The sequence below is a fragment of the Oratosquilla oratoria genome, chromosome 21 (assembly GCF_046742065.1).
Source record: "Oratosquilla oratoria isolate Oo_2021 chromosome 21, ASM4674206v1, whole genome shotgun sequence".
Lineage (NCBI taxonomy): Eukaryota > Metazoa > Arthropoda > Malacostraca > Stomatopoda > Squillidae > Oratosquilla > Oratosquilla oratoria.
This window is the reverse complement of record NC_134797.1, coordinates 50753650-50778817: the sequence shown is the minus strand read 5'-3', so window position 1 is coordinate 50778817 and position 25168 is coordinate 50753650. Positions and strand designations below refer to the sequence as shown.

The window sequence follows — 25168 nt, the reverse complement described above, 5'->3', positions numbered from 1 at the left end:
TGATCAGTATCGCTGTTGGTATTGCAACTGACAATATCTCTGTTGCTACTACCACTATAGGTGGGTCAGATATTCATGGATTCTTAACATTTGCAAGGATGTGTCTCATCTAAGTTCCATATATGTCAAATATCTGGGAATGATATGTGGTCTGAGGTGAGGCCAAACTTTTGCAATTGGAGTTTAGGTTCCCAGACCAGTCTTCCTTCCCCCACCCTATTTTAGTTTGTGAACAGGTTCAAGTGTGTGTATGTCTGTGTGTGTATTACTTAGTTGTATTATACAGGAAAGGGAACTATGCTCATAGTGACCCATCTTTGTATCTCTCAGCATCTAGTTTGTTCTTAAATTCTTGTATGGTTTATGCACACACTATTGTTTCATCCAATTTGTTCCAGACATCCACCACTCTGTGTGGAAACTAGTTTTTTTCAAGTCTCTTCTATAACTATCTTTATTAGCTTTTTGTGGTACTTTATCAAATGCCTTTTGTAAATCCTTGAAAGCACAATCTACCCATCTATCTCTTTCTTGCATTATATCTATTAACCTTCAATAAAAAATAATCAAATTTGTGGTACATTATCTTCCTTGTCTAAACCCAAATTGTTTTGGATTCAGTATATCGTTTTCTTTCATATGTTTAGTCCATCTACTTTTGACAACTTTTTCACATATTTTAGCTTTAGTGCTTGCAAGGAAGACTGGTCTGTACTTTGTTGGGTCTTCTTTATCTTCCCCTTTATATATTGGCTCAATATTTGAATTTTTCCAATCCTGTGGTACTTTTCCTTCTTTGAGCAATCTATCATCTTTTATCTTGTATATTTTGCCCATTAGTTCATCGATACTTTCTTTTAGTATCATATTTCCAAATCCATCTGGGCCATGTGATTTTCTGACATCAAGGTTTATTATTTAGTCCCTTATTTCTTTCTGTGTGTGTGTGTGTATTTACCTAGTTGTATTCTATGGGACGAGAGCTATGCTCGTAGTGGCCCATTTTCGTATCTCTCCGCATCCAGTTTGTTCTTAAAATTTTGCATATTTTTGGCACTCACTGTTTCCCCATTTAGTTTGTTCCAGACATCAATCACTCTGTGTGGGAAGCTATTCTTTTTCAAATCTCCTCTGTAACTGTCCTTCTTTAACTTCTTCTCGTATCCTCTTGTTTCTCTTCTGTCCCATTTTAATAAATCGTGTGTGTGAGTGTATTCACCTTGGTCTTTGGATCACGTGTTGGACTCGTGATCGACAGCTATTTCCCTCCGTGTGTGTGTGTGTATGTGTTTATGTGTGTGTGTGTACACCCATTTGTTCCCACTTTGCCAGCAAAGGGCATAAAATTTAGGATTGGAACCCGCTACAATTTACATGCAAGGAAAGCTGACCACACCTGGAATTCAAGCTGCCTGGTGGCACTCAATCAACAACCTGGTCCAGAGACTGGGGGCACCTCTGTATGGAGGGAGGTGAGGGGTTTGAGAGCTACTCCGTCATCCATCCTGGGGGACTTCCATTGGCAAGTACCAGTCACTGGTCCCAATCAAGGATGAACCAGCAGTCAAACTCAAAATAAAGCCATCCCACAGAGCTACAATATCTTCTTATATACGAGCCACATTACACAAACCAATTATTTAAATTTGCTTTACTCCTTAAAATAACATTAATGGATTTTGCGAGTTCTGATGTAAGCACTTTATTTACATTCCTATGGTTAATATACATGCACATTTAAGTATATATTTATTTACTGTTGTGGTGGGATGTGTGTGCATGAAAGAGAGAGAGAGAGAGAGAGAGAGAGAGAGAGAGAGAGAGAGAGAGAGAGAGAGAGAGAGAGAGAGAGAGAGAGAGAGAGAGAGAGAGAGAGAGAGAGAGAGAGAGAGAGAGAGAGAGAGAGAGAGAGAGAGAGAGAGAGAGAGAGAGGGGAGAGGATGAGTGAGGAGAAAGAGAGTGGGAGAAAGACAGAGCAGGAGGAAGGCAGAGCAGGAGGAAGACAGAGCAGGAGGAAGAGTGAGAGGAAAATATAGGAGTGAGAGAAAGAAACAGGAGGGGGGGAGAGTGAGAGAGAGAAAAAGTATCTGAGAAAGATTGAGTGAGTGAATGAAAATAAGAGCAGCTAAGAGTAAAACTGTGTGGTGCAGTATCAGCAATGTAAATGAAATATGTTTGTATCCAGCTAAGCAAATTTTATATGAAAAGTATTATTACATCTCATCTCTATTTTTTCACAGTTCAAAAACTAATCTGCATTCATCCCTGTACAGACATCCCACTACCCATGAAATTCCATGCATGCTTATGACAGTACAGTAAACATGCTTACACATTTTATCCCTGTGTCCTTGAGTGTGCAAGCAGAAATATGAGTATTTGAAATTTCACACACATGCAATTTTCCAAAAGTAAGACCTCAACAGGAAAATAATGAGAGTATCAATATGTTACACCATATTTTTAATATCACAATGCATGGAGGGGACAACCACACACAATTCTGATGAAAAAAGCTACTTTGGGTGTTGACGTCAATTAATCGATCCATTACCCCTGATCTCCCTTACAGAAGACCTGGAGCCTTCAGGTAACCGGCAATATCCTCCGGGTAGGACCATAAGTCATTCAGTGAAGAAATATTGATGATATTGGTGATCCAAAGGTTATGATGGTATGATGTAATGATAATAAAAACTGTACAAAGATCTGAATATCAAAATTCCACTGAAATCTAAGCAGAAAATACATCTCTGTACATCCTACAACCAATGTAGATCATTTTTTTAGAATTTTCTTAATATCTGTATTCTGCTTCCCAATCTTGAGGTCCACCCGGTCGGCCTTGTCCGTTATTCGTCCGATCATTTGGTTCTGGTCATTGATCTCACCACCCAGACCAATGGCGAGACCTTTGAGACGGGACAAGCCTGATGCCATCTCATCTGAAAACAAACAAGTTTGGAACTTGATGCACATATTAACTTATATGACATTAACTTCCAAATTTTACAAAGTTTGTTCCAGCTTCTGTATGACTTATTAACCTATACAGCTGGTACAGTTGGATGGAGCAAAAAATTTAGTCTTCAACTCAATGACAGACTTCAAATATTTTGTGTTTAGTGCTATAATATTTGATTCATCTGTGACACTGGGACTAACTGCAGGATTTGCATGTGGGTCTTTCAACATGCACATGCAAATGGTCATCTCAGAAAACAATAATCTTACCCAAATCTTCATCTAACTGTTTGTTCACTTTTGCTGAACGAGCCCGGAAGTCATTGATGTTTCCATCGTCTTCTTCTTCATCCAGCAACCCACGCACTTTCAGAGCTGCATACAACAGAAAATTATAGGTGTAATTACCCTGCTCCACCAATAATAGAACATGACCCAATCAACCTTGAGGCTGACCATCATTCACTCACAAAATCCATGTGCCAGATCAGAATATCCCTTTGGGCCATGTCATCCACAATCAACCACTCCCCACTTGCTCATATCTTTTGTACTTTCTCTTCTTTGAGTGAGCCTCGGGATTCCAAGTGGAGGTGGTGCTGCAGCAGCTGGCCCAATAACAGAGCTACCCCCTCCCCAAATTGCACTTATCTCTTGTTGAACCTAAGGTTTTATTTAATTTCATTTTCCTATCCTACTGAAGGACTGTGCTCAAGATGAAAAAGAAAATGAAAGAAAAAGTAATGCTAATAAAATTAAAACATTCATCTATACACTAAGGGATTCTTCCCCTTACAAGGGAGGCAGGCAAGTCAAAGGTACACACCCACTCCCATCCATCACCCTCGTTTCCCTCTATCTTAGCTCCTTGTGACTAAAGGATCCCTGTCTTCTGCCCATTGTCTGGGTCAGAAGCAGTGCAGCAAGCTACAGTACATCCACAGCAGGGCTGCTTCACATTACACACACCAACCCCTCCTCCCCATTCCTTCATTCAGAAAACAGAGACGATGGGGAGCATCCCTTTAGGCTGCATCAAAATATCCATACAAAAACCATTCTCCACTAACCCCTATCACCTGCCTTCTCCTTTCCTAGCTCCTTTCAACCCATCCATCCATCTCATCCTCAGTCGTCCCTCAAGTTCACTCCACCCACCTCTGCTTTCCACATCCCTTTTGCTAATTTTTCTTCACTCATTCTTTCCATGTGTCCAAACCATCCCAATAATAATCTTTCATCGGCCCTATCTGCCATTAAAGACATAGATAGCAAATTACTATAAACAAAATCTGTTTGGCTTTAGCTCATTTTTGCCTTTAGTACATACCTGGATGATTATCCTGTGATTTTGTAATTGAAGCTTGGCTTCTCCCTACTGCAGCACCAAGGTTCTTGTTGTCCTCTACTTTTACAATCTCTTTGTCTTCCTCTGGTGAAGTCGGGGTACTTGTCTTCCCTCCCTTCTGATCCTTTGGAGTTGTCCACCACTGCTTCAAGCTACTGAATACACTCTGTTCACAAATTTATTAACTAACAATGAAATATGCATCCTTTAAACTACCTTTATTCTATATAGTATTCTTCCAACAGCTAAACAAGATTACAGTGTACAAACTTAAATTATTTCAAGTTGTATCTACACTGGCCTCTATTAATTTCTTGCTTTTGCTTTTCTCACCTTAATGCTCTTGATATTCTTCTCCGATTCCTTGAGGTTGTTATCCATTTCATCCAGTCGTTTCTCTGTGTTCTCTAATTTTTCCCTTTGGGTCACAAGTTCCTAAAAATATACATAGTAATGATGTCTATTGGGTTTCTATAAATTTGGAGGTGTATGGAAAAGCTGACAACAAAGGAGTTGAGAGATGTGTTGCAGGTGTATGGCATTAGGGCAGCAATTCCCAAACTATGGGTTGCGACTCAAACATGGGTCGCGAAGTGTTCAAGAATGGGTCACGAGACCTTGTTAGAAAAAAAATAATTTCAATCAAAAGCTTCCCTACACTTGTGTTTTCAATAAAAGAAGACTTTCGAAATTGCTTTTTGATGCTTGGGTCACCACATCTTCACCAGATCTGGATTTGGGTCGTGGCAAAAAAAAGTTTGGGAACCACTGCATTAGGGGAAGTCTACTGAGGACACTCAAAAGATTTCATACACATAGTAGAGTTTGTGTGTGGGTAAGGAAGAGAAAAAGTGATTAATATATAAAATACAAACATACAATCATCTCAACAATTTGATGAAATGAGTTTTCCCATGCGAGTCAAACCCTAGGCCATGAATTATGAGATGAGGGTGCCACCATCATGCTGTAGGAGCTTCCTTTGGACCTTTGTTGTCATGTGATGGGAGCACCCTAATCTTGTCATGCATGGCCTTGGATTCAAATCCTATTGGCAGAGTAATTTAATCACACACACACATGTGTGTGTGTGTGTGTGTGTGTGTGTATATATATATATATATTAGCACAGCATAATGTAATAGCACATTGGTAAAATGAAACTTGTTAACCCACTGTCGGAGAAAAGAAATCAGAAATACTAATTATCTGTATATTTCGACCACTGACTGTGGTCCTCTTCAGCAGAATGATACAAAGGAATAGAGTTAACAAGTATAAATATGGACAGGGAGAGAACAATTAGGAGATGCGGACAAGGGGACTCAGGTTACTTGGGGTTGGTATGTGGGAATCTGTCCTGCTGCTTTCATAATTAATTTGTTTGCTGCCATCCATGTGATCCAGTCTGGTGACCATTGACCTTTCGATAAATTAAAATTGGGTAGGTGTTTAATGAGAGAGGATTCAATAATTTTTCTTCGAAAACTACACTGGGATTTATAAATAATTTCAGCCTTTTCCCAATCCATGCGGTGGTCCTCCTTACTGGTGTGGAGAAACACAGCTGAATTTTCTTGTCCGTACTTAACCGTTTTATGCTCCTTTATTCTCATGGTTAAGTCTCTTCCTGTTTGGCCCCAGTACACTTCATCACAGTCTTTGCAGGGAAGTTTGTACACACCGGGGCAGAAAAACGGATGCAGCATGGGCTCCAACATCTCTCCAGTGCTTGCCAACATCTACATGGAGTGGTTTGAATGTACCTTGTTACCAAAAATTAAACCAGCGGAGATGTTTTGGTACAGATATGTAGATGATATTTTTACTATATGGGATGATAAATGGGGTTCTTTTAATGACTTCTTCATAAAATTAAACAACCTAGCAAGTAACTTAAGTTTCAAAGTAGAATGGGAAGTAGAAGGAAAAATCCCATTTCTGGACACTTGGGTCATGAGAGGTCCGGACCAATTGTCCTTTTCAGTGTACAGGAAGCCCACACACACCGGCAGCTACCTACATTTCTTTAGTCATCACCCGGATAATATCAAATGTAGTGTAGCGTCGGGCCTGTTTCTTAGAGCATACAGGATATGCAGCCCACAACATCTGGATGCAGAATTAACATTAATTCAATCACAACTTTCAAAGCTAGGATACCCAGGGTGGTTTTTGTCCAAAGCCCTGAAGAAAGCAAAACACAATTTTTATAAAACATCCAACCCTGATGATAAATTTAAATGGAGCAAGAATAACTTGTTATTACCATATAGTGATTCCATTAATGCAGCTTCCAAACTTTTGCCCAATGATGATGTCAAACTAATTTTTAATTACCCCAACAGTTTATTCAGGAAAGTAGTGAATGTACACCGACGCACCAACGTAGAAAACAGCCCCGGTGTGTACAAACTTCCCTGCAAAGACTGTGATGAAGTGTACTGGGGCCAAACAGGAAGAGACTTAACCCCTTCCATACGGTGCCGCACAAGTAGGCGTCATGGGGAGCGAGTGTATTCGCGAGGCTGCCATATCGGCGTCTTGATTATATTTATTGTAGTCGCCCCTCCATAATGACATTCTTTCTAATTCTTTTGTAATTGCATTTTCTATGGTTATCAAAATTCACGGGTGAAGAGAGAACGATCGATATAAGCAGTGACTATATTTTATGATGCGAGTATTATTACGACACGTCGTACGGCTGGCATTGGCTGCTGCCACCGAGATCTAAGTCCATGACGCCTACGTGTGCGGCACCGTATGGAAGGGGTTAACCACGAGAATAAAGGAGCATAAAAATTCGGTTAAGTACGGACAAGAAAATTCAGCTGTGTTTCTCCACACCAGTAAGGAGGACCACCGCATGGATTGGGAAAAGGCTGAAATTATTTATAAATCCCAGTGTAGTTTTCGAAGAAAAATTATTGAATCCTCTCTCATTAAACACCTACCCAATTTTAATTTATCGAAAGGTCAATGGTCACCAGACTGGATCACATGGATGGCAGCAAACAAATTATGAAAGCAGCAGGACAGATTCCCACATACCAACCCCAAGTAACCTGAGTCCCCTTGTCCGCGTCTCCTAATTGTTCTCTCCCTGTCCATATTTATACTTGTTAACTCTATTCCTTTGTATCATTCTGCTGAAGAGGACCACAGTCAGTGGTCGAAATATACAGATAATTAGTATTTCTGATTTCTTTTCTCCGACAGTGGATTAACAAGTTTCATATATATATATATATATATATATATATATATATATATATATATATACTAACCAGCACAACAGTGAAATTATGTGAAAGGTTTGTGAAAGATAAATGGACCAAATACAATATCTTGAAAAAATTAACATTCTGACAGACAGTCAGTTTGGTTTCAGATCTGGAAGGTCATGCATGTCAAACCTTTTAAGCTTTAACTTAGAGATTAATTGATGTGCTGCAAGAAAGAGAGGGGTGGGTGGATTGCATGTACCTGGACCTAGAGAGGGCATTTGATAAAGTACCTCACAGTCAACTTTGGGGAAATTGGAGTATGTTAGAGTACTGAGAGGCAAACTATTAGAATGGATTAAAGACTTTTCGAAGTAATGATACATGAAGACAGTAGTAAAGGAGATGTCAAACTGGAGAGCAGTAACAAGTGTAGTACCACAAGGTTCAGTGCTTGTGCCAATAATGTTTCTTGTTTATGTTAATGACATGATGGAAGGAACAACAAGCTATGCCAACATGTTTGCAGATGATGCAAAAATCATGAGAAGAGTAAAAAATAAGGATGGTAGAATATTGTAAAAAGATCTAGACACTATTTTTGAATGGGGTAAGAATGGTAAATTAAGTTCAATGGTAATAAATGCAAAGTACTGGAGATGGGCAATAGCAGCAAAAGGCCATCCTTAAACTATTCCTTGGGAAGTGAACACATTACAAAAACAAAATAGAGAATGACTTGGGAGTGTTGGCAAAAGACAATCTGTCACCTGACAGACATATCAGCAGGATTGTGGGAGAGACATATGGACTACTGTAGAAGATTAAAGTGGCATTCCATTATATGGATGAAGAGATGGTGAAAAAACTCATCAAAACCCTGATACATCCAAGACTAGAATATGCATCAGGGGTGAATTGAGAATGGTTGTGTATGGATGATGTTGTGATGCATGAGGTGGAATAGGTGGGGGGATGGGGGGTGAGGTAGTATGTGTGAGCAAAATTTGACGCAGCACAAAGGGATTTCTCCCCGTTTTCTCCTTTTATGCATGGGGAGACACAGGGGGGGAGGGGGTCGCCGAATTAATGAAGTGGCCTTGCTGTGGATGTGCTGTGACTTGCAACACTGCCTCTGACCCAGGGCAGTGGACAAGGTGCAGGGATGACCTGTCATCCAGGAGGTGCTAAGATGGGAGGGAGGGTGGAGGGGAGTGGAGTGTATTTAGGGATGGTAAGGGTGGGAATGATTTTATGCCTTTTTCTTTTTGGCTACCTCCCTTGTAAGGGGGGAAAAGCCTTGGTATATGTATGTATGTATGTATGTATGTAGTATGATCCTTGCACAGAGTGAAGGATATAAGCAAGATTGTGAGAATATAAAAGGAAGCAACCAAACTGGCTTCCAGCCTGGCAGATAAACCACACGAGTAAAGACTAAAAATACTGGGTCTAACAACTTTGAAAGATCAAAGAGAAAGAGGTGACAGGATTACAGTGTTCAGGTCACTACAGGGAATAGACTGCATTGATAGAAGAGATTTGATTAAAGATGGGAGGGCTTTAAGAGGCCATGGAAGTAAATTAAGAAAGACCACGTCAAAAGGATGTAAAGAAATAGTTTTCCATACAGATGTATAAATATGTGGAATAGCTTAGAAGGTGATATAGCACAATCTTAAACGATACATGAGTTCAAATCTAAATATGATTATTGAAAATCAAAGATATAGAATAAGTTGAAACCATACATGAATTTGAGTCTAGGTTAGAAAATTGGAGAATATGAGACAGGACCAAGACATATTGCTCCTTTCCTGTATCCTACAATTAGGGAAATACATAACATAATAATGATAATAATAAAAAGGGGGGGGGGGTGGCAGATGCATAATTCTGACTATAGCAATTTTTATGAATATCAGAATGTCCAGGGCTTTCCGAATACTGATTTCCCACACACAGAACGATTACGGCAAGGCATGTCTTTCACCACAATCATAAGCCATGACCTGACAATTAGTAAAACTCCAAACTTACTTGTGCCGTTTCCACTCCGACCCTTTCCGATTCGTGAAGTAATCCGATACTTCTTTTGGACGAATCCAAAGTTCTCTCCTCAACCTATTATCAAAAGTAAAATGGATTACGCTAGATCAACACAATGATTAACCTCTTTCCTGGCAGATGGTGCCTCACACACAAAAAAGTCACATAAAAATCTACTTCACTGCACTTTTTGATAATAATTGAAGTGAAACAAAGTTAAATATTGCAATACCAGGAAAAGATCCAGTTGACATCACATAGGTTCATTTAGTATTTCCTCAAATGCTGATAAAAATTATGATATGCAATCTAATGATACTTATTAAACAGCTAGTCATAAAAATTTAATTGTTTGCTAAATGCATTATGTTAGTTCACAGCAGATACAACTATTCATTTCAACTACAAGAATACTATATTCATTTTTTACAATGATAATGAATGCAAGCACCAAATCTAATGGCAAAATGTCATAATTATTATTAGAAATATAATACAATACGAAAAGCAAATCTATATAGCTCAAATATCAATCCAATGAAGGAAAAAAAGGTGTGATTACAAATAAAAGATATTACAGCAACAAAGACAGAATGCTATTATTAATCACTCTAGGAATACTTAAAATATTGACTGATTTCACATAGTAGTTTTGGATTCAAATTTTAAACAATCATCTGACAGATTTAGACCCTGTGTGTAGCATACTGATAACCATGTATAACCTGCTTCATTTGCTGCAGCAGATCCTGTCTACGTTTTTCCATCTCATCCATCTCATCATTATGATTTGATGGAAGTCGATCTGCTGCCAGGTAAGTTGCACTGGAGGAGTGCAGGAAGGCTGAAAAGTAAGACAAAAACACAGATGAGCCCCTTTAGAAGTGCTAACCTACAACTGTTCATGATTGCACAAGGTGGGTGAAATGAGGGGACACCTGTCTACAAGGAGCCATCATATTCACTATAATAATAATATTACCATTAAATCATCATTATTGTTCAGCTTAAATAACTTTTCTACATGAAACTAAATGAATATATAACTACAATATTGTTTTATATGTCTCTAAAAGGTAACATGGGATAATATATATATATATATATATATATATATATATATATATTACAATTCCATAATCAATCCCAAGTGTTTGCTATAAAAATCATAACCACATAAAAGCTATGAAAAATATAACAGAAAAATACATACACATTCAGATCACTAAACAAGCCCTTTGAGACAAACTTTATACTCTACCAACAGCCCCAATGGAAGAAGAAGGAAAAAAAAAAATCTAGTATGAACCACACAGGCATGATTATGGTCAGGACACCATCCAGCATGAAAACACTACCAACACAGAATAGCCCTAGTCACATTCAAACTGCCCCAAATGCAACCAACGTAGAGGACACAGAACATCTCATACTGTAATGCTACACACTAACAATCCTGAGAAAACAACAACACAATATATCTTCCCTGAATGACTTATGGACCTGCCCAGTTACCTGAAATATACAAACACAGATATCTAATAGAGAAAGACATAATGAAGACTTTTTTTTGTCAATGCCTATCATCATTAAAGTTCTGAAGACAGCTTAGAGTTTTGAAACTCATCTGTGACAAAAGAAGTCTTCACCATGTCTAAAATTGAGGCAAAGTTAAGAAGTGATATGTATACATATGAAACAACAAAAATACATGTATCCTTCTAAATTGTGTTCCTCTATCTAACATGAAACTTATGTTGCCCAATAGCTCCTAAGCCTAACATAACCCTTCCATAGAAAAAACATGTTTCAAATGGCCATAAAGAACAATCCAAAGTACTTCTACACATACTCCCAAAAGAACCTTAAGTCTCATGTAAAAATTGCACCTTTGGAGGATCAAAATATAGAACTACTTGAAGACTCAGAAAAAATTGTAAACGTGTTAGAAAAACAATACAAGAGTGTGTACAGTGAAATAATAGCAGAAAAATCAATAGTAAATCCTAGAGAATTCTTCAAAGTTAATGGTATGAATATGGACACTACCAGTGATATTAGTTTCAAGCCTAGTGATATAATAGAAGCAATACATACATATACTAAGGGTTTTTTCCCCCTTACAAGGGAGGTACCCAAAGTCAAAGGCATAAATTCACTCCCACCCATTTCCTCCCTACATACTCCACTTCCATTCACTACCCCTCCCTCCCTCTTTTCTTGGCCCCTCCTGGATGATGGGTCATCCCTGCATCTTGCCCACTGCCCTGGGTCAGAAGCAATGCAGCAAGATATAGTAGAAGCAATACATGAAATAAAAATCAACTCATCAGGGGAGCCAGACGACATACCAGCAATGTTTTTAAAGAAGTGTAAACATACATTAGTTACCCCAATCTATCTACTTTGGAGAAAATCACTGAACAAGGGGGTCATATCAACAAAACTTAAAGGAATAATCACCCCAATCTAGGAGGCTCACCAGGTCTTCCAGCTAACTACAGACCCATTTCTCTCACCTCACAAAAGTGTTCAAGGAAGTAGTTTGGAAGAACCTAGTGAACTTATAGAGAGGATGGGGTAGTTCAATTTGGGACAACATGATTTTCAGAAAGGACAGTTATGCCTTTTCCAACTCCTAAACTACCATGACAACACTATAGACAATGTGAGCAATGGAAGAAATGTTGACATGGTCTATGCTAATCCATTTGATAAGGTAGACCATGGGGTGCATCACTGGAGAACAGGGACTATGGCTCCATGAATTCTTCAGATAGAAAACTGAAAGTAATAGTGGATGGAGCCCACTCAAAGAGCTCAATGGTAATTAGTGGAGTGCCACAGGGATTGGTACTTGACCCTCTGCTCTTCCTGGTCATGATAAGTGACACTGACCAGGAGTAAGAATATCTGAAGTATCCTCATTTGTAGATGATACCAGGACCTCACAAGAAATTACAACCAGAGGTGATTCTGAAAGATTACAAAAAGATCTGGAGGCAGTATACAAGTGGTCAAGTGAAAACATGGTGTTCAACACAAAATAACTGATAAGATATGGGCCAAATGAAAATCTTATAGAGTTCCAGTACACAGTGGTTCAGAAGAAATAAAAACAGAGGAAACACTGAGAGACCTGGGGGTGTGGATGGGTAATGACTGTGGCTTCAAAGGACACATAACCCACACCACTAGTGCTGCTCCTAAAATGAGAGGGGTGGATCTTCCAGACCTTTAACACCAGAGAGCCTAACCACTTGCTACCTCTTTGGAAGACCCTGGAAGTGCCATAGCTGGAGTATGTATACCAACTATGGTCTCCACAGAAAGTCAAGGAGATTCAAGTCCTTGAACAGGTCCATAGGATATTCATGAGAAGGTTAGTCGGGACTCTCTGAACTACTGGGAAAGGCTGATAATCCTCAAGCTCTATTCACTGCAGAGATACAGAGTGCTATATAGTGATTTATATCTGGAAAGTCCTGGAGGGCACAGCACCAACACCCATCACAAAATGGAAGAGGTGGTACAAAAGGGAAATGCCATCCCAGGTTTGGTAGGACCTGTGAAAGATGGTCCAAAAGCAGCTGCTCCCAGCAACTGAAGACAATCCAGCTAGAAAGCTTCACTTGTGCTGGCTCCAGATTCAACTGTCTCCCAAGAGAGATAAGGGACTTAACAGGAGTCAGCCTGGAGGCTTTCAACAGGAGGCTAAACAAATTCCTGGACAACATCCAGATGAGTCTCCAATCCCACATAGCCCGACCTCACGAGTAGTAACAAACTCAATTGCAGACCAGTTCCAATAAGCGAGGTTCAGATAGGGATGTGGGAGCGGTGTATCCTTAGACTGGCCATGGTGTTAACACCAAAATCTACAAGGTCTAAAAGTTGGAAAAAGAAAAAAAAGTGCTTGCGTGATAGTGGAATAGAACCAAATATTTAGATAAATGTTTAGGCAGAACCATGCTGGCAGTCAGCCTCCATTACAAAGGTCCAAAAATCTTCAATTCTCCTAAAGAAGATAAGAGGTATGTCTGGGTGCACAGTATAAAAGGTTCAAAGCTGCACTAGACAGGTTCCTGAGAACAGAACCAGATGAACCCCCTGTGTTGTTACTTGTAATTCTTCTTTATCTGGTCCTACTCAACCAATGGTGCTCTGCACGACCCTCACATCAATAAAGATCTACTTCAACTTAATAATCTGTATTCTTCTTTGATAGTGAGGTGTTCCATACATTAACATTCAGAGAACAGGATCATCTTAAGTTTATCTTTGAAATCTTGGATACCAATAATACATCGTAGATCGAGTGGAAGACTATTATAAAATCTTGGGAAGGCTGACTTAAAAATAAGAGTGAAAACCAACACACGATACAGCAACACAATACCAGACCAAGTGGCTTTGCAAGAGAGAGAAACTAGGTTGGGCAGCAGCAGCTGACAACTGTGGCTGTGAAGCAGTGCTTCTATAATCCAGTATAGACTATAGTATATGGAAAAAAGCGAACAAGTAAATAAAATACGTTTCCCCCAAGACATGGGGTAGGTGGTCTTCTCTATTTTTATTTGTACTATTTCAAAAGAATTTTGCAGAATTTAGCACCAGAATGTGTAGTATGTATTTACAGACAGGACCCATTGGATTCCTGCCCCCACGTGAACAAATTTCAAAACCAATAATTTTGAAATCCAATGTTTTCTTCTTCTACCTAACCTACTCTCCAAATCCGTCTAAATTCTATGAATGTAAGAAAAATTATCATGTATTTTCTAAACTAATCTCATAACAACATTTTTCAATAACAAGCCCATTGACAAAGTCAGCAGTTTGTGATTTCTAGGGGTCAATATGGCAACATCTCTGGTTTCCTAATCGTCATCGCAGTTGCTATTCATTCCCCATAGCTACAGTGATCACAAGATCGAAGGTCAAAATAAATTCCACAATAACCACCTACCTGATTCCATATCATCATCAGGAACACTAAATCCTGTTTTTCCTGTATTCAATGCGTAGTTGTAGTTAGGCATTTTCCCTTCTAAATCGTTCAAGTTCAACCTCAAGAAATTCCTTCTCTCACTAGACAATATGACAACAATAACACAGCTGACTTCCTCACGAGTCACGACGTAAGCCAGTGTCGGGTGGGAACGTTTTCATGAAGCGTATCGATGATGAATATACCTAGGCAATAGATAAATCAGGTTTTTAAACCTTATATACAAAATACATAATAATTATAAATATTTCAATCTTATCGTATATATAATTTTATTATTTTGTACAGAAATATCTACAAAATTTTAAAATAAGTGCAGAAGTAGGTTTTATTTACTAATTGCTAACTAAAGTACCTAGTCCATGAAACACGCTGTGGATGACACATTCCTTGAAAATGAACCAATTGTCCTGCTTCCTGGAAGTTGTGACTAAGAATGTTTCGACTCAGCTGTGATAACAACCCATGATGATGAATATACTCAATGTGTATACACGTCGATGAATAATATTGTTTTATAGTACAAACATTTTCAATATATCCTTCAATTGATTCCGTAGGTTAACAAAGTCATCCTGTCGCGTCACATAGGTATTGAGTGTTTATGAAAACATATTTAAGGTAGTTGATGTTACATTAAATAGTTTTCACCCCTTTGTGAATTTAACACGTCTTATTGGTTGGATGGCCTGCCCGATCTACGATAAATCCATGTTCTGTCGAAAAAAGATGTCGCTTTCAGATTGGTGAATATCCAATGTGTCATAAACAATCATTGGGTCACCTACCCTGTTTGGGACTTATTTCCACCCAGAGAAAGATGTCAATTAGTTCTACTATACTGTTCAACCCAACCCAACTCCATTTTCGCTGCCCTCCTCGGATGACGTTATGTTTTCCTGGCGATATTTGTTTATGTTGACAATGTGCCAAACTAAGTTAGGTCAGGTTAGTGCTTCAGAAATTAGAGAAAGGTCAAGTTGGGAAATAAATTTATTCTTGTCTGCTATAGTACATTTTTTACCTATTTATTTGTTCAATTCTGTCTTTCCGATCGAGACAGATGATCTAATTATAGCTTACTGTGTGTGCATATACTTATTTGTATTTACTCAATTGTATAAGAGGGAGGGTGGAGGGGAGTGGAGTGTATTTTGGAATGAAATGGGTGGGAATGATTTTATGCCTTTTCTTTTTTGTTGAAAAAAAAAAAAAATATATATATATATATATATATATATTTTTATATATATATATATATATATATATATATATATATATATATATATGTGTGTGTGTGTGTGTGTGTGTGTTGTGGAGGTAGTAGGAGCTACGTTCGTTCCCTTCTGCTCTCCAATTTCTCGTACCGTTGGCTGCAGGCCCCCCCAACGCCCCGAGTAGAGTATGGTACACTCATCTCGAGTTTGATTCTCCTTGGATAAACACTTTTTAGTGCGAATTTATTATTTGAATTAATTTGTGAATTATTTATGATTTTACATACAATTACGAGCAAAACAGGTTTCTGGACCAATCTCCTAGCCAACAGCATTATTCTTGGGGTTAAAATATCGGCGTGTTTCAAGTATCGGTTATCGCTTATTGGTTCGGGCTCCCCCCCCCCAATAACATTTCTGGACCTCCCCAATAACATTTCTGGATCCGCGCCTGGTTGGCTGCTATGTGCCACCGGCTGCTATGTACCATCACTGGTTACTATGTACCATCCATGTCTGCTACGTACCACCCATGGCTGCTATGTACCATCCATGGCTGCTATGTACCATCCATGGCTGCTATGTACCATCCATGGCTGCTATGTACCATCCATAATTAATAATAATGCTTATTTGTTTGCCACGAAAATAGAGAATAGAGCAAATAGAGCTCTGCTCATTATTTGCTTCGAAAAGGACAATTTAGGAACTCCAGTGGATCTGCTATGTACCATGATTATAGCTATGTAACATTATTATTAACATAATTAATAATAATGTTTATTTGTTTGCCACGCAAATAGAGAATAGAGCAAATAAAGATCTGCTCATTATTTGCTTCGAAAAGGACAACTTAGGATCTGCTCACTATTTGCTTCGAAACTCCAGTGAACTTGCTCAGTATTTACTTTCTAAATCCAGTGGACTTGCATCCTCAGTTATCCTCTTTATACTATCATGGCATCAGCACTTTTCCTTTGCTCAGGATGTGGACTGTGTGTTCGCCCTTGACTGGAAGCCCTTATCTGTGACGGATGCAACAAGTGGCGCCACCGTTTATGTGGTACAGCAATATCATAATTTGAGCACCGGAATATAAACAGACGATTGAAAGCTGGTGAAGTTTTCATGTGGTGTTGCCCAGACTGTCCTGCCGATTATCCTTTTAATGCCTTCCCAGTCGAAGAGCAGCCTGCAACAACCAACAGCACAACCAATGGCTTCAACATCACACTTCCTATTGATGACATCACGCCATCTGCAGAAACATTAGATGATGAAGCGTTACCAACAACGATCCTTGCAGACACTCCTGTGACCTACGAAATTGTTTCTGGTGGAACAAGAAAAGGTAGATCTTTGCTTGCTGATTCTCTGGGTTTTACGTACACCAGGAAGCGAGAGCCATCTGTATATGGAGCTACCGTGGTAAAAAGTGCTATGCAACAATTTCACAGCAAGTAGGAACAATGAACTTCAAAAGTGGACACCACCAACAAACACATCCTGGGGATTCTGGTGCTGAACTCAAAACATCAACACGAGCTTTCGTTAAAAACTCTGCTTTGGAATTTCCATTTGCATCATCTGGGGAAATAGTAAAGAAAACACTCTCAAGCTGTGGAAATTCAGATGTTCCCTTACCAAATATAAACACTAGTCAAATGCATCAATCGCGCCAGGGAAAGACAACGTCCAAAACACCCTGAAGATATTTGTTTTGAATTAAACACAGATAATGTTCCACAGGACTTTCTTCAAGCTGATATATTTCGAAATGGACAACGGCATCTCATATTTGCAAAACCAATTTAGTTGCAACACCTGTCCAAATCTAAAGTTTGGTATATGGACGGAACTTTTAAATTTGTTCGCACCCCTTTTGTTCAACGTTTAAGTGTGCACAGTTATATAAAGAAGGATGGAACTATGAAACAGGTTCCATTGTGCTTTGTCCTAAAGTCAAGAAGGAATAAAAAGGACTATGTAGCTGTCATAAGAAAAATTACTGATTTAACGTCAACATCTGTTTGTGAAGTTGTTTTGGATTTTGAAAGAGCACTATGGTCAGCTGTGCGTGTGTGTATTACCGAGGCTTCCCTTCATGGTTGCAGGTTTTTACTGGGCCCAAGCAGTGTACCGCAGAGTGGAGACTAGGTCTACAAAATGCCTATATTAATCAACTCGCGGTAGGAATTAATTTGGCAGATAATGGCGTTGCCAAACTCTGCCTCCATCTCATATAGAGCCAGCTTATCGCCATATCACTAGCCAGCCATTTCCTGATCAGCGACTTCAAGATCTCATTACCTACTATGAAAAAATGTGGATCAGGAACGAGATGCATCCTTTACATTCTTGTAGCTCTTACAAGCGCTATGTTTGGACTAATAACGATGCAAAAGGGTGGCACCATGTAATTAACAGGGTAGCAAAAACCAGTTATATAAACATGTACCTCTTAATTAGTATTCTACATGACGAATCTAGTAGAACTCCTATGATTGTAAAATTAGTCAAACAAAAGAAAATGTATAGATACCAAAGGAAGCATGCTATCCAAAAGGAAATTAACGTCGATGACATATGGATGAAATATGAGAACAAATCCATAACAACATCAGAATTTCTAAACCGGTGCGTTGAACTGATGGATCATGCTGAGGATTAAAACTATTAAATCAGTGTATAGTGTACTGAATTTTATTGGCTGACAAATTTTAAATATTGTGTGCAATTTTTATATGTCTATGCTTCTGTGTTATCTTTTAATGTAGTTTCATTACTTTTATATCCTGTGTTTTTATTTTTTTCTTACAATAAATATTTTATCTTTCTACAAAGCAGTGGTACATAGGAGCCGGTACATAGCAGCTAGCATTCACAATGATCATATCTAGATTCTAAATTAATGTATTGTTCCAGCTTGATCTATAACATCCTCTGATGTATTCTAAGTATTTCTGTATCTATATAGAAAACTATTTCTTCACATTCTCGAGATATGTGCACTTTCTTCGTGTTCTCACGGCCTTTTAAAACCTTCCTATCCCTAATCTAGATAGCTATTCCGTCAATGTAGTCTTTTCATTGTAATCACCTCTTTCTCTTCGGTCTTTCCGTGTTGGCAAACGCAGTCCTTGGAAATAAGCACTTACATGGTGCTTATTTCGTTAGAATTGTCGGCAACTGTAATTTCGTTACTAACCCTGGCCTCACAACAGTGCTCGGTTCACCTCGGTTGAATAAAATCGATTGGCGGCATCCAGAATATAGCTTACAAGTCGACCGTGGGAGGGGAGGTAGGGGTGTCCGCTGGGTAGAATCGTTTGGCGACTGCCATAATCAAATATATGGTGTACAGAGCGAGGGATTTATACAAGGAAAAACGATAATAATGTAAATAATAGCAGCAATAATAGTATTAAGAAGAAGAAGAAGAAAAAGGTGATGATGGAGAAGAAGAAGAAAATCAGAAGAGGAGGAAGAACTAGTAGTAATAGAAGAGGAATGAATGAATAAGAATATTAAAAGTGAATAAATACATAAATCTAAAAGATAGATTTTTCAATACATGAAAATAAAATCGATGCCATGCTACTTTGACATGAATGAGATCATATCATAACTGGAATCATTTCTTCTTTTTCTGTATCTGTAAGTACTGTGATCGTCTGAATTCAGAGTGACCGTTACTACGCAATGTTGTCAAACATCCACTTTGACCTTCCAAGTCAACGTTGCGCTTAAAATCCCACCCCAGACGCCACTCTCTCCTCATATTATAACAAACACTTTGCGTACTGGTTTTTTAGATATATATGAATGTATATATATTTACCTCATACACAAAACTATGTTCTAACAACCGTCTCGTCGATATTTGTGATAATATCTCTTCGCAATGTAGATTCTCTGGCAGGACTCTCTTTGTACCGTTGCTTATGTTTTACTGCTTCGGTTAAGCAAGTTCACGTCCTTTGAGAGGGAGAATAGGAAAAACAAGTCTGGGAGCTTTATCCTGAGCTGTTTTCTGCTAAATGCCAAGACCTGCTGTCGGGGCCAGAAGTACAGATTTGGCATACCTAAGGGTGGGGAATTACACAGTCTACGCCTGTGGATTTTTTCTCTTTCTCTCTCAGTAGTTCCCCCAATACATACATGCACACACACACACACACATACACACACACACACACACACAGGCACAGAAATACTTGATAGAGAGGACTTGTTAAACTGGGACAGGAGAAGCACAAGGGGACATGGAAAGAAAATAAAAAACCATAGCTACAGAAGAGATCTGAAAAAAACAGTTTTCCACATAGAGTGGTAGACACTTGGAACAAACTGGACAAGGAAATAGTGTGCGCAAAAACCATTCATGAGTTTAAAAGCAAACTAGACACTGCGAGATACAAAGGCGGGACACACGAGCGTAGCTCTCCTTCCCGCAAAATACAACTAGGTAAACACACACACACACACACACACACCACACACACACACACACACACACACACACACACACACACACATCGCTGCCCTGCCAGTCGTTACTCCAACTCTCGTGGGCGGGGACTTGTGTGTGTGTGTGTGTGTGTGTGTGTGTGTGTGTGTGTGTGCGCGCGCGCGCATATAAGGTCACAGCATTAGCCATAGATCGGTCACATATGAGCTCTGAGTTCTCTTCCGCAAGGGAAATAGCTGTCGATACGTGATCCAATGATCCAAGACCATTGTGAATCACACACGCGCTCGTACACACACACACAATGACGAAACTTCACAAGCATAACCACTACCAAGTATATCACAATTCGGGAAATACAAACTGGGTAAACGCATACGCGCATTGACACATATGGAGGGGAGTGGAATATGTAGGGAATGAAATGGGTGGGAGTGATTTCTATGCCTTTTTCTATTTGGCTACCCCCCGTGTAAGAGAGAAAAAGCCTTTGGTATATGTATATATATATATATATATATATATATATGTGTGTGTGTGTGTGTGTGTGTGTGTGTGTGTGTGTGTGTGTGTGTGTGTGTGTGTGTGTGTGTGTGTGTGTGTGTGTATGATTCACCACCATGATTCACCACCATGGTCTTTGGATCACGTGTTGGATTCCTCGTGATCGACAGCTACTACCCTCCCGGATGAGAGCTCAGAGCTCATATGTGACCGATCTATGGGTAATGCTATGACTTTACACGCGCACACACACACAACTCCCCGCCCACGAAAGTTGGAGTAACGACTCGCAGCGATACTGATATTATTTCAACCCTGGGCGGGATTCGAACCCGGACCGCTGCAGTGGCGGCCGCGAACGCTGCCACTGCGCCATCGAGTCGAGTTGTGTGTGTGTGTGTGTGTGTGTGTGTGTGTGTGTGTGTGTGTGTGTGTGTGCGTGCCTGTCTGTCTTTCTGCCAGTCGATCTACCTGCCTATTTATTTGTCTTTCTTTTTGAGTCTGCCTGTCTGTCTGAGTACTTTTTAGTTATTTGCCTATTTATCTAGCTGTCGGGGTATTTATATGTTTAACTGTTTACCTGTCTTGCTACTTACCTGTCTATCTGTCTATGCCAGTTTGTGTGTCTGTGTCTGTCTATCGCCGTGTTTGACTATCAGTCTATCTACTTGTCTATCTGCCTCTATTCATTGACTCTCTATTTGTTAATCTATGTCTATTGGTCTTTCTGTCAATTATTTTACCTGTTTATCTATCTGCCTATGTCTGTTTGTCTTTCCGTCTATCTACCTCCGTTTGACTGCCTCTCTATCTGTCAGTCTGTCTATATGGCTACCTTCCCATATGTCTGTCTTTCTGCATTTCTATTTGATTATCTGTTTACCTATCTGCCTAGTTTTTCATATGTTTATCTGTCTACCTGATTATTTGTTTACCTGTTGATTTGTTCATGTTTATTTATCTAGTTTTCTATTTTCCTGCATGACTTTACATCTCTCTGCTTACATGTTTATCTCTCTCTTATCTGTGTGTGCCTCCTCTCTCTCCTCTCTGTGCCCCTCTCTCTCTTGAGTTGAGATAAATGAAAAAAAAAAGACAACTGGTCAGACAAGTAAGTCCGAGTCGGGAACAGCAACCCACGCCTGACCTGATGATGGCGAGCGGCTCGGGCATCAAGCTCCTACAAAAGAGAAAACGGTCGCTCGGCTGGCCGGAACCTTGACCGAGTCCGAACCCCTCACTAGCAATGCAATCACGGTGGGGCGCAGTCGACCTCCGAACACCGGGCATTGGAGTGGGTCGACGGTCGAATTCGACGCCCAGTAGGCTGAGCGATAGTTTTCGCGGTATAGTAAAGTGTGAAATTGTCCCAGGCGGTCTGGCTTGTATGTCTTGGATAACCTTGGCAAGTGGTAGTCTCAACGGGATGGGTGGATCGGTCAGCAATAAAAATCCCCTTCACTACGATGATATATTCTATTTTGAGTGACACCAGATGATTTTATTAATTTTAGAGAGAGGCACTACGGAAACGCTGCCATTGGGGTTGAATAAATTAGATTAATTGGAATTCGATCTATCCCCCTGGCGTGATGCGCGGCACGCGCGCGAGTGACGTAGAAACGAAACAAAAGTGAGATTGACGACTAAGGCTCAGTAACAATCACTGGGGCCCCCGCCGCCGACGCCGCGGCGACAAAGGCTTCGTAAAAGTGATTAGGGACACCGCCGCCGTCTCAGTCACCGAAGCGCATTCGACGATTTTCTGTACAACACAGGTAAGCGTATTCGGCTGTGTTCTTGTCACTTGTTCATTTCTTTGGGATCGTATACATGCACACACATGCATACATACACATACACAATCAAACATACATACACACACATATGAGGAAAGACTAAAAGTACTTGGTCTACTACCTTTAGAAGAGCGAAGAGAAAGAGGTGATATATTATTTAGTGTTCAGGTCACTAAAGGGGATATATTGCATTGACAGAAGAGATCTGATTAAAGATGGGAGGGTTTTAAGAGGTCATGGAAGTAAATTAAGAAAGACCACATGTCGAAAAGATGTAAAGAAATGCAGTTTTCCATTTAGATCCATATATATGTAGAATAGCATACCCTAAACTCAAACAATACATGAATTCAAATCTAAATATGACAATTGGAGCCGTACATAAATTTGAGTCTAGGTATGTTAGAAAATTAGAGAACATAAGAACATAAGAATGAAGGAGACTGCAAGAGACCATATGGCCTACACTAGGCAGCTCCGTATCCATCACCACTTGTCATCCCCATCCATAAAGTTGTCTAATCGTTTCTTAAAACATCTGATAGTTTCAGCGCTTACTACATGGTTACTAAGTTTATTTCATTCGTCGACCACCCTATTAGTAAACCAATTCTTGCCTATTTCCTTTTTAAATCTAAATTTGTCCAGTTTATAACCATTACTGCGAGTCCTGCCCTGTTGTTTTAATATGATGACCTTGTTTGCATCACCCTTGTTAAACCCTTTGATCCACTTGAACACCTCTATTAAATCACCCCGCACTCTGCGTCTTTCCAGAGAGTGTACGTAAAGGTGCCAAAGCCTCTCTTCGTAAGGCAAATTTCTGAGTCCATGTATCATTTTGTGCCCCCCTACCCAACGAGCGTTGCTCCTTTCTTGTATACTACAATTAGGTAATCACACACATACATACACACACAACATATATATATATGTATATATATATATATATATATATATATATATATATATATATATACACATACACACAGGGCAGAAATAATTTCAGTATTGCTGCGCTGCGAGCCGTTACTCCAACTCTCGTGGGCGGGGAGTTTACGTGTGTGTGTGTGTGTGTGTGTGTGTGTGTGTGTGTGTGTGTGTGTGTGTGTGTGTGTGTGTGTGTGTGTGTGTGTGTGTGTGTGATTCACCTTTCACCTTGGTGCTTGGATTACGTGTTGGACTCGTGATCGACAGCTATTTTGTCGATTACTCTCCAGTATAATTTCTTGCTTTCGGTCTCCGTGCTCTTCGCGTTTTTTTTTTTTTTTTTTTTTCATCTTTTAGTGTCTTCTCTTTTTCTAATTCCTCAATACTCATTTCTCTTTTTATCCATATATTATTGTACTTTTCACTCCTTTCCATGTTACCTACTTTTTCAAATATGTCTTCTATTACCATTTGTGATCTTAGTTTTATCTTTAGGGGTCAATTTCTATCCTCAGAATAGTGACCAATCCTATATGCATCGTCTACGTCTATCCGTGCGTCTTGGGCTCCATCCTGAATATCTTTCAGGATTGCTATTGTTGTCACTTTTTCTTCTTTTTCTCTCATGTATCTCGCCAGACCATATATTTCTTTTATTCCACATACCACAATACATTTTTTCCTATCCACTGTGTCTCTGACCCAATTTGCTTTTTCATTAATTACTTGGATAAATGTATCTTTTGCATTTTCCTGCATTTGTTGTTGGACTTTCTTTGAAAACAATTTCTTTATATTCAATGTTTTCCTTCCATTTCTTAATCTTTTGGATACTTTCCTCACCTAATTTCTCTTTGATTTATTTAGTCATTTCTTGTGTTTTGTTGTTTACCTCTTTTTTCGCTATTGATAGTACAATTAATTCTCTTCTTTTCATTATCACTCTTCAGCTCTCTTATATCATTTTTCATTTCCTCAATCTCATTTCTTAGATCCAAGTTAGTTTTCTTCGGGTCGGAAATTTCAATGTTTGCTTGCGCTAAGCAATCCATTAGTCCAGCGGTTCTCAAACTTTTTCGTGAGCGACCCTGTTTGGAACATTTCAATCCTTCGCGATCCAGAATAAAGTAAAGAGAAACAAAATGGACATTGATATATACCCTTTCCTTTGGAAAAAAAAAGATGTGTACAGCTTTTCTTTAACAAAACTAAACAGAATCCATGGCAATGCATTTCCTTCAGAAAACTAAATCAATTAGTCAAGTATTTGAAATACTCTGAAAACGTGAGAATTTTCCGTGTCCCTGCGACCCATCAAAACTGATCTCGCTACCCAACTTTGGGTCCCGACCCATAGTTTGAGAACCACTGCATTAGTCCAACAATTTCGTTCCATAAGTCCATAATTTCATTCTCCTGCCGTATCCTATTTTTGCTCATTCCCCTCTCTATCTCTAAGATTCGACTTAAACTCTTTCGTACTTACTGAATCCAGAAAAAGCATCGTTGTGGTGTTCCCTCGTGGTCGCTGGAGTCTTGTAAAGTTTGTTTACATCGGGGTTCGCCATGGCGTCACTAGATTGCTCTGATGCGAAGTTGTTATTCGAGTCAGACTTTTCGTTATTTTCCTTCATTTTTTTTGCTAATT

General features: G+C 39.3%; 2 protein-coding genes across 2 annotated transcripts in view; one reads left to right on the top strand and one right to left on the bottom strand.

Annotated features, from left to right (window-relative positions):
• Positions 1 to 413: 413 nt before the first annotated feature.
• On the bottom strand, positions 414 to 14749 carry LOC143036913 (synaptosomal-associated protein 29-like). The gene is made up of 7 exons (XM_076204900.1): positions 14558 to 14749; positions 10314 to 10432; positions 9580 to 9663; positions 4646 to 4747; positions 4295 to 4478; positions 3235 to 3339; positions 414 to 2945 (listed from the first exon to the last, which is right to left on the bottom strand). The coding sequence occupies exons 1-7, from the start codon at positions 14628 to 14630 to the stop codon at positions 2779 to 2781; spliced, it is 834 nt and encodes a 277-aa protein (XP_076061015.1). The 5' UTR covers positions 14631 to 14749; the 3' UTR covers positions 414 to 2778.
• A 7214-nt stretch (positions 14750 to 21963) lies between these two features.
• LOC143036642 (uncharacterized) overlaps positions 21964 to 25168 on the top strand; it is a 45529-nt gene continuing 42324 nt past the window's right edge. Inside the window, exon 1 of the mRNA XM_076204201.1 lies at positions 21964 to 22569. The gene's annotated coding sequence lies outside the window, so the exon portion shown is untranslated. The remainder of the gene's footprint in view (positions 22570 to 25168) is intronic.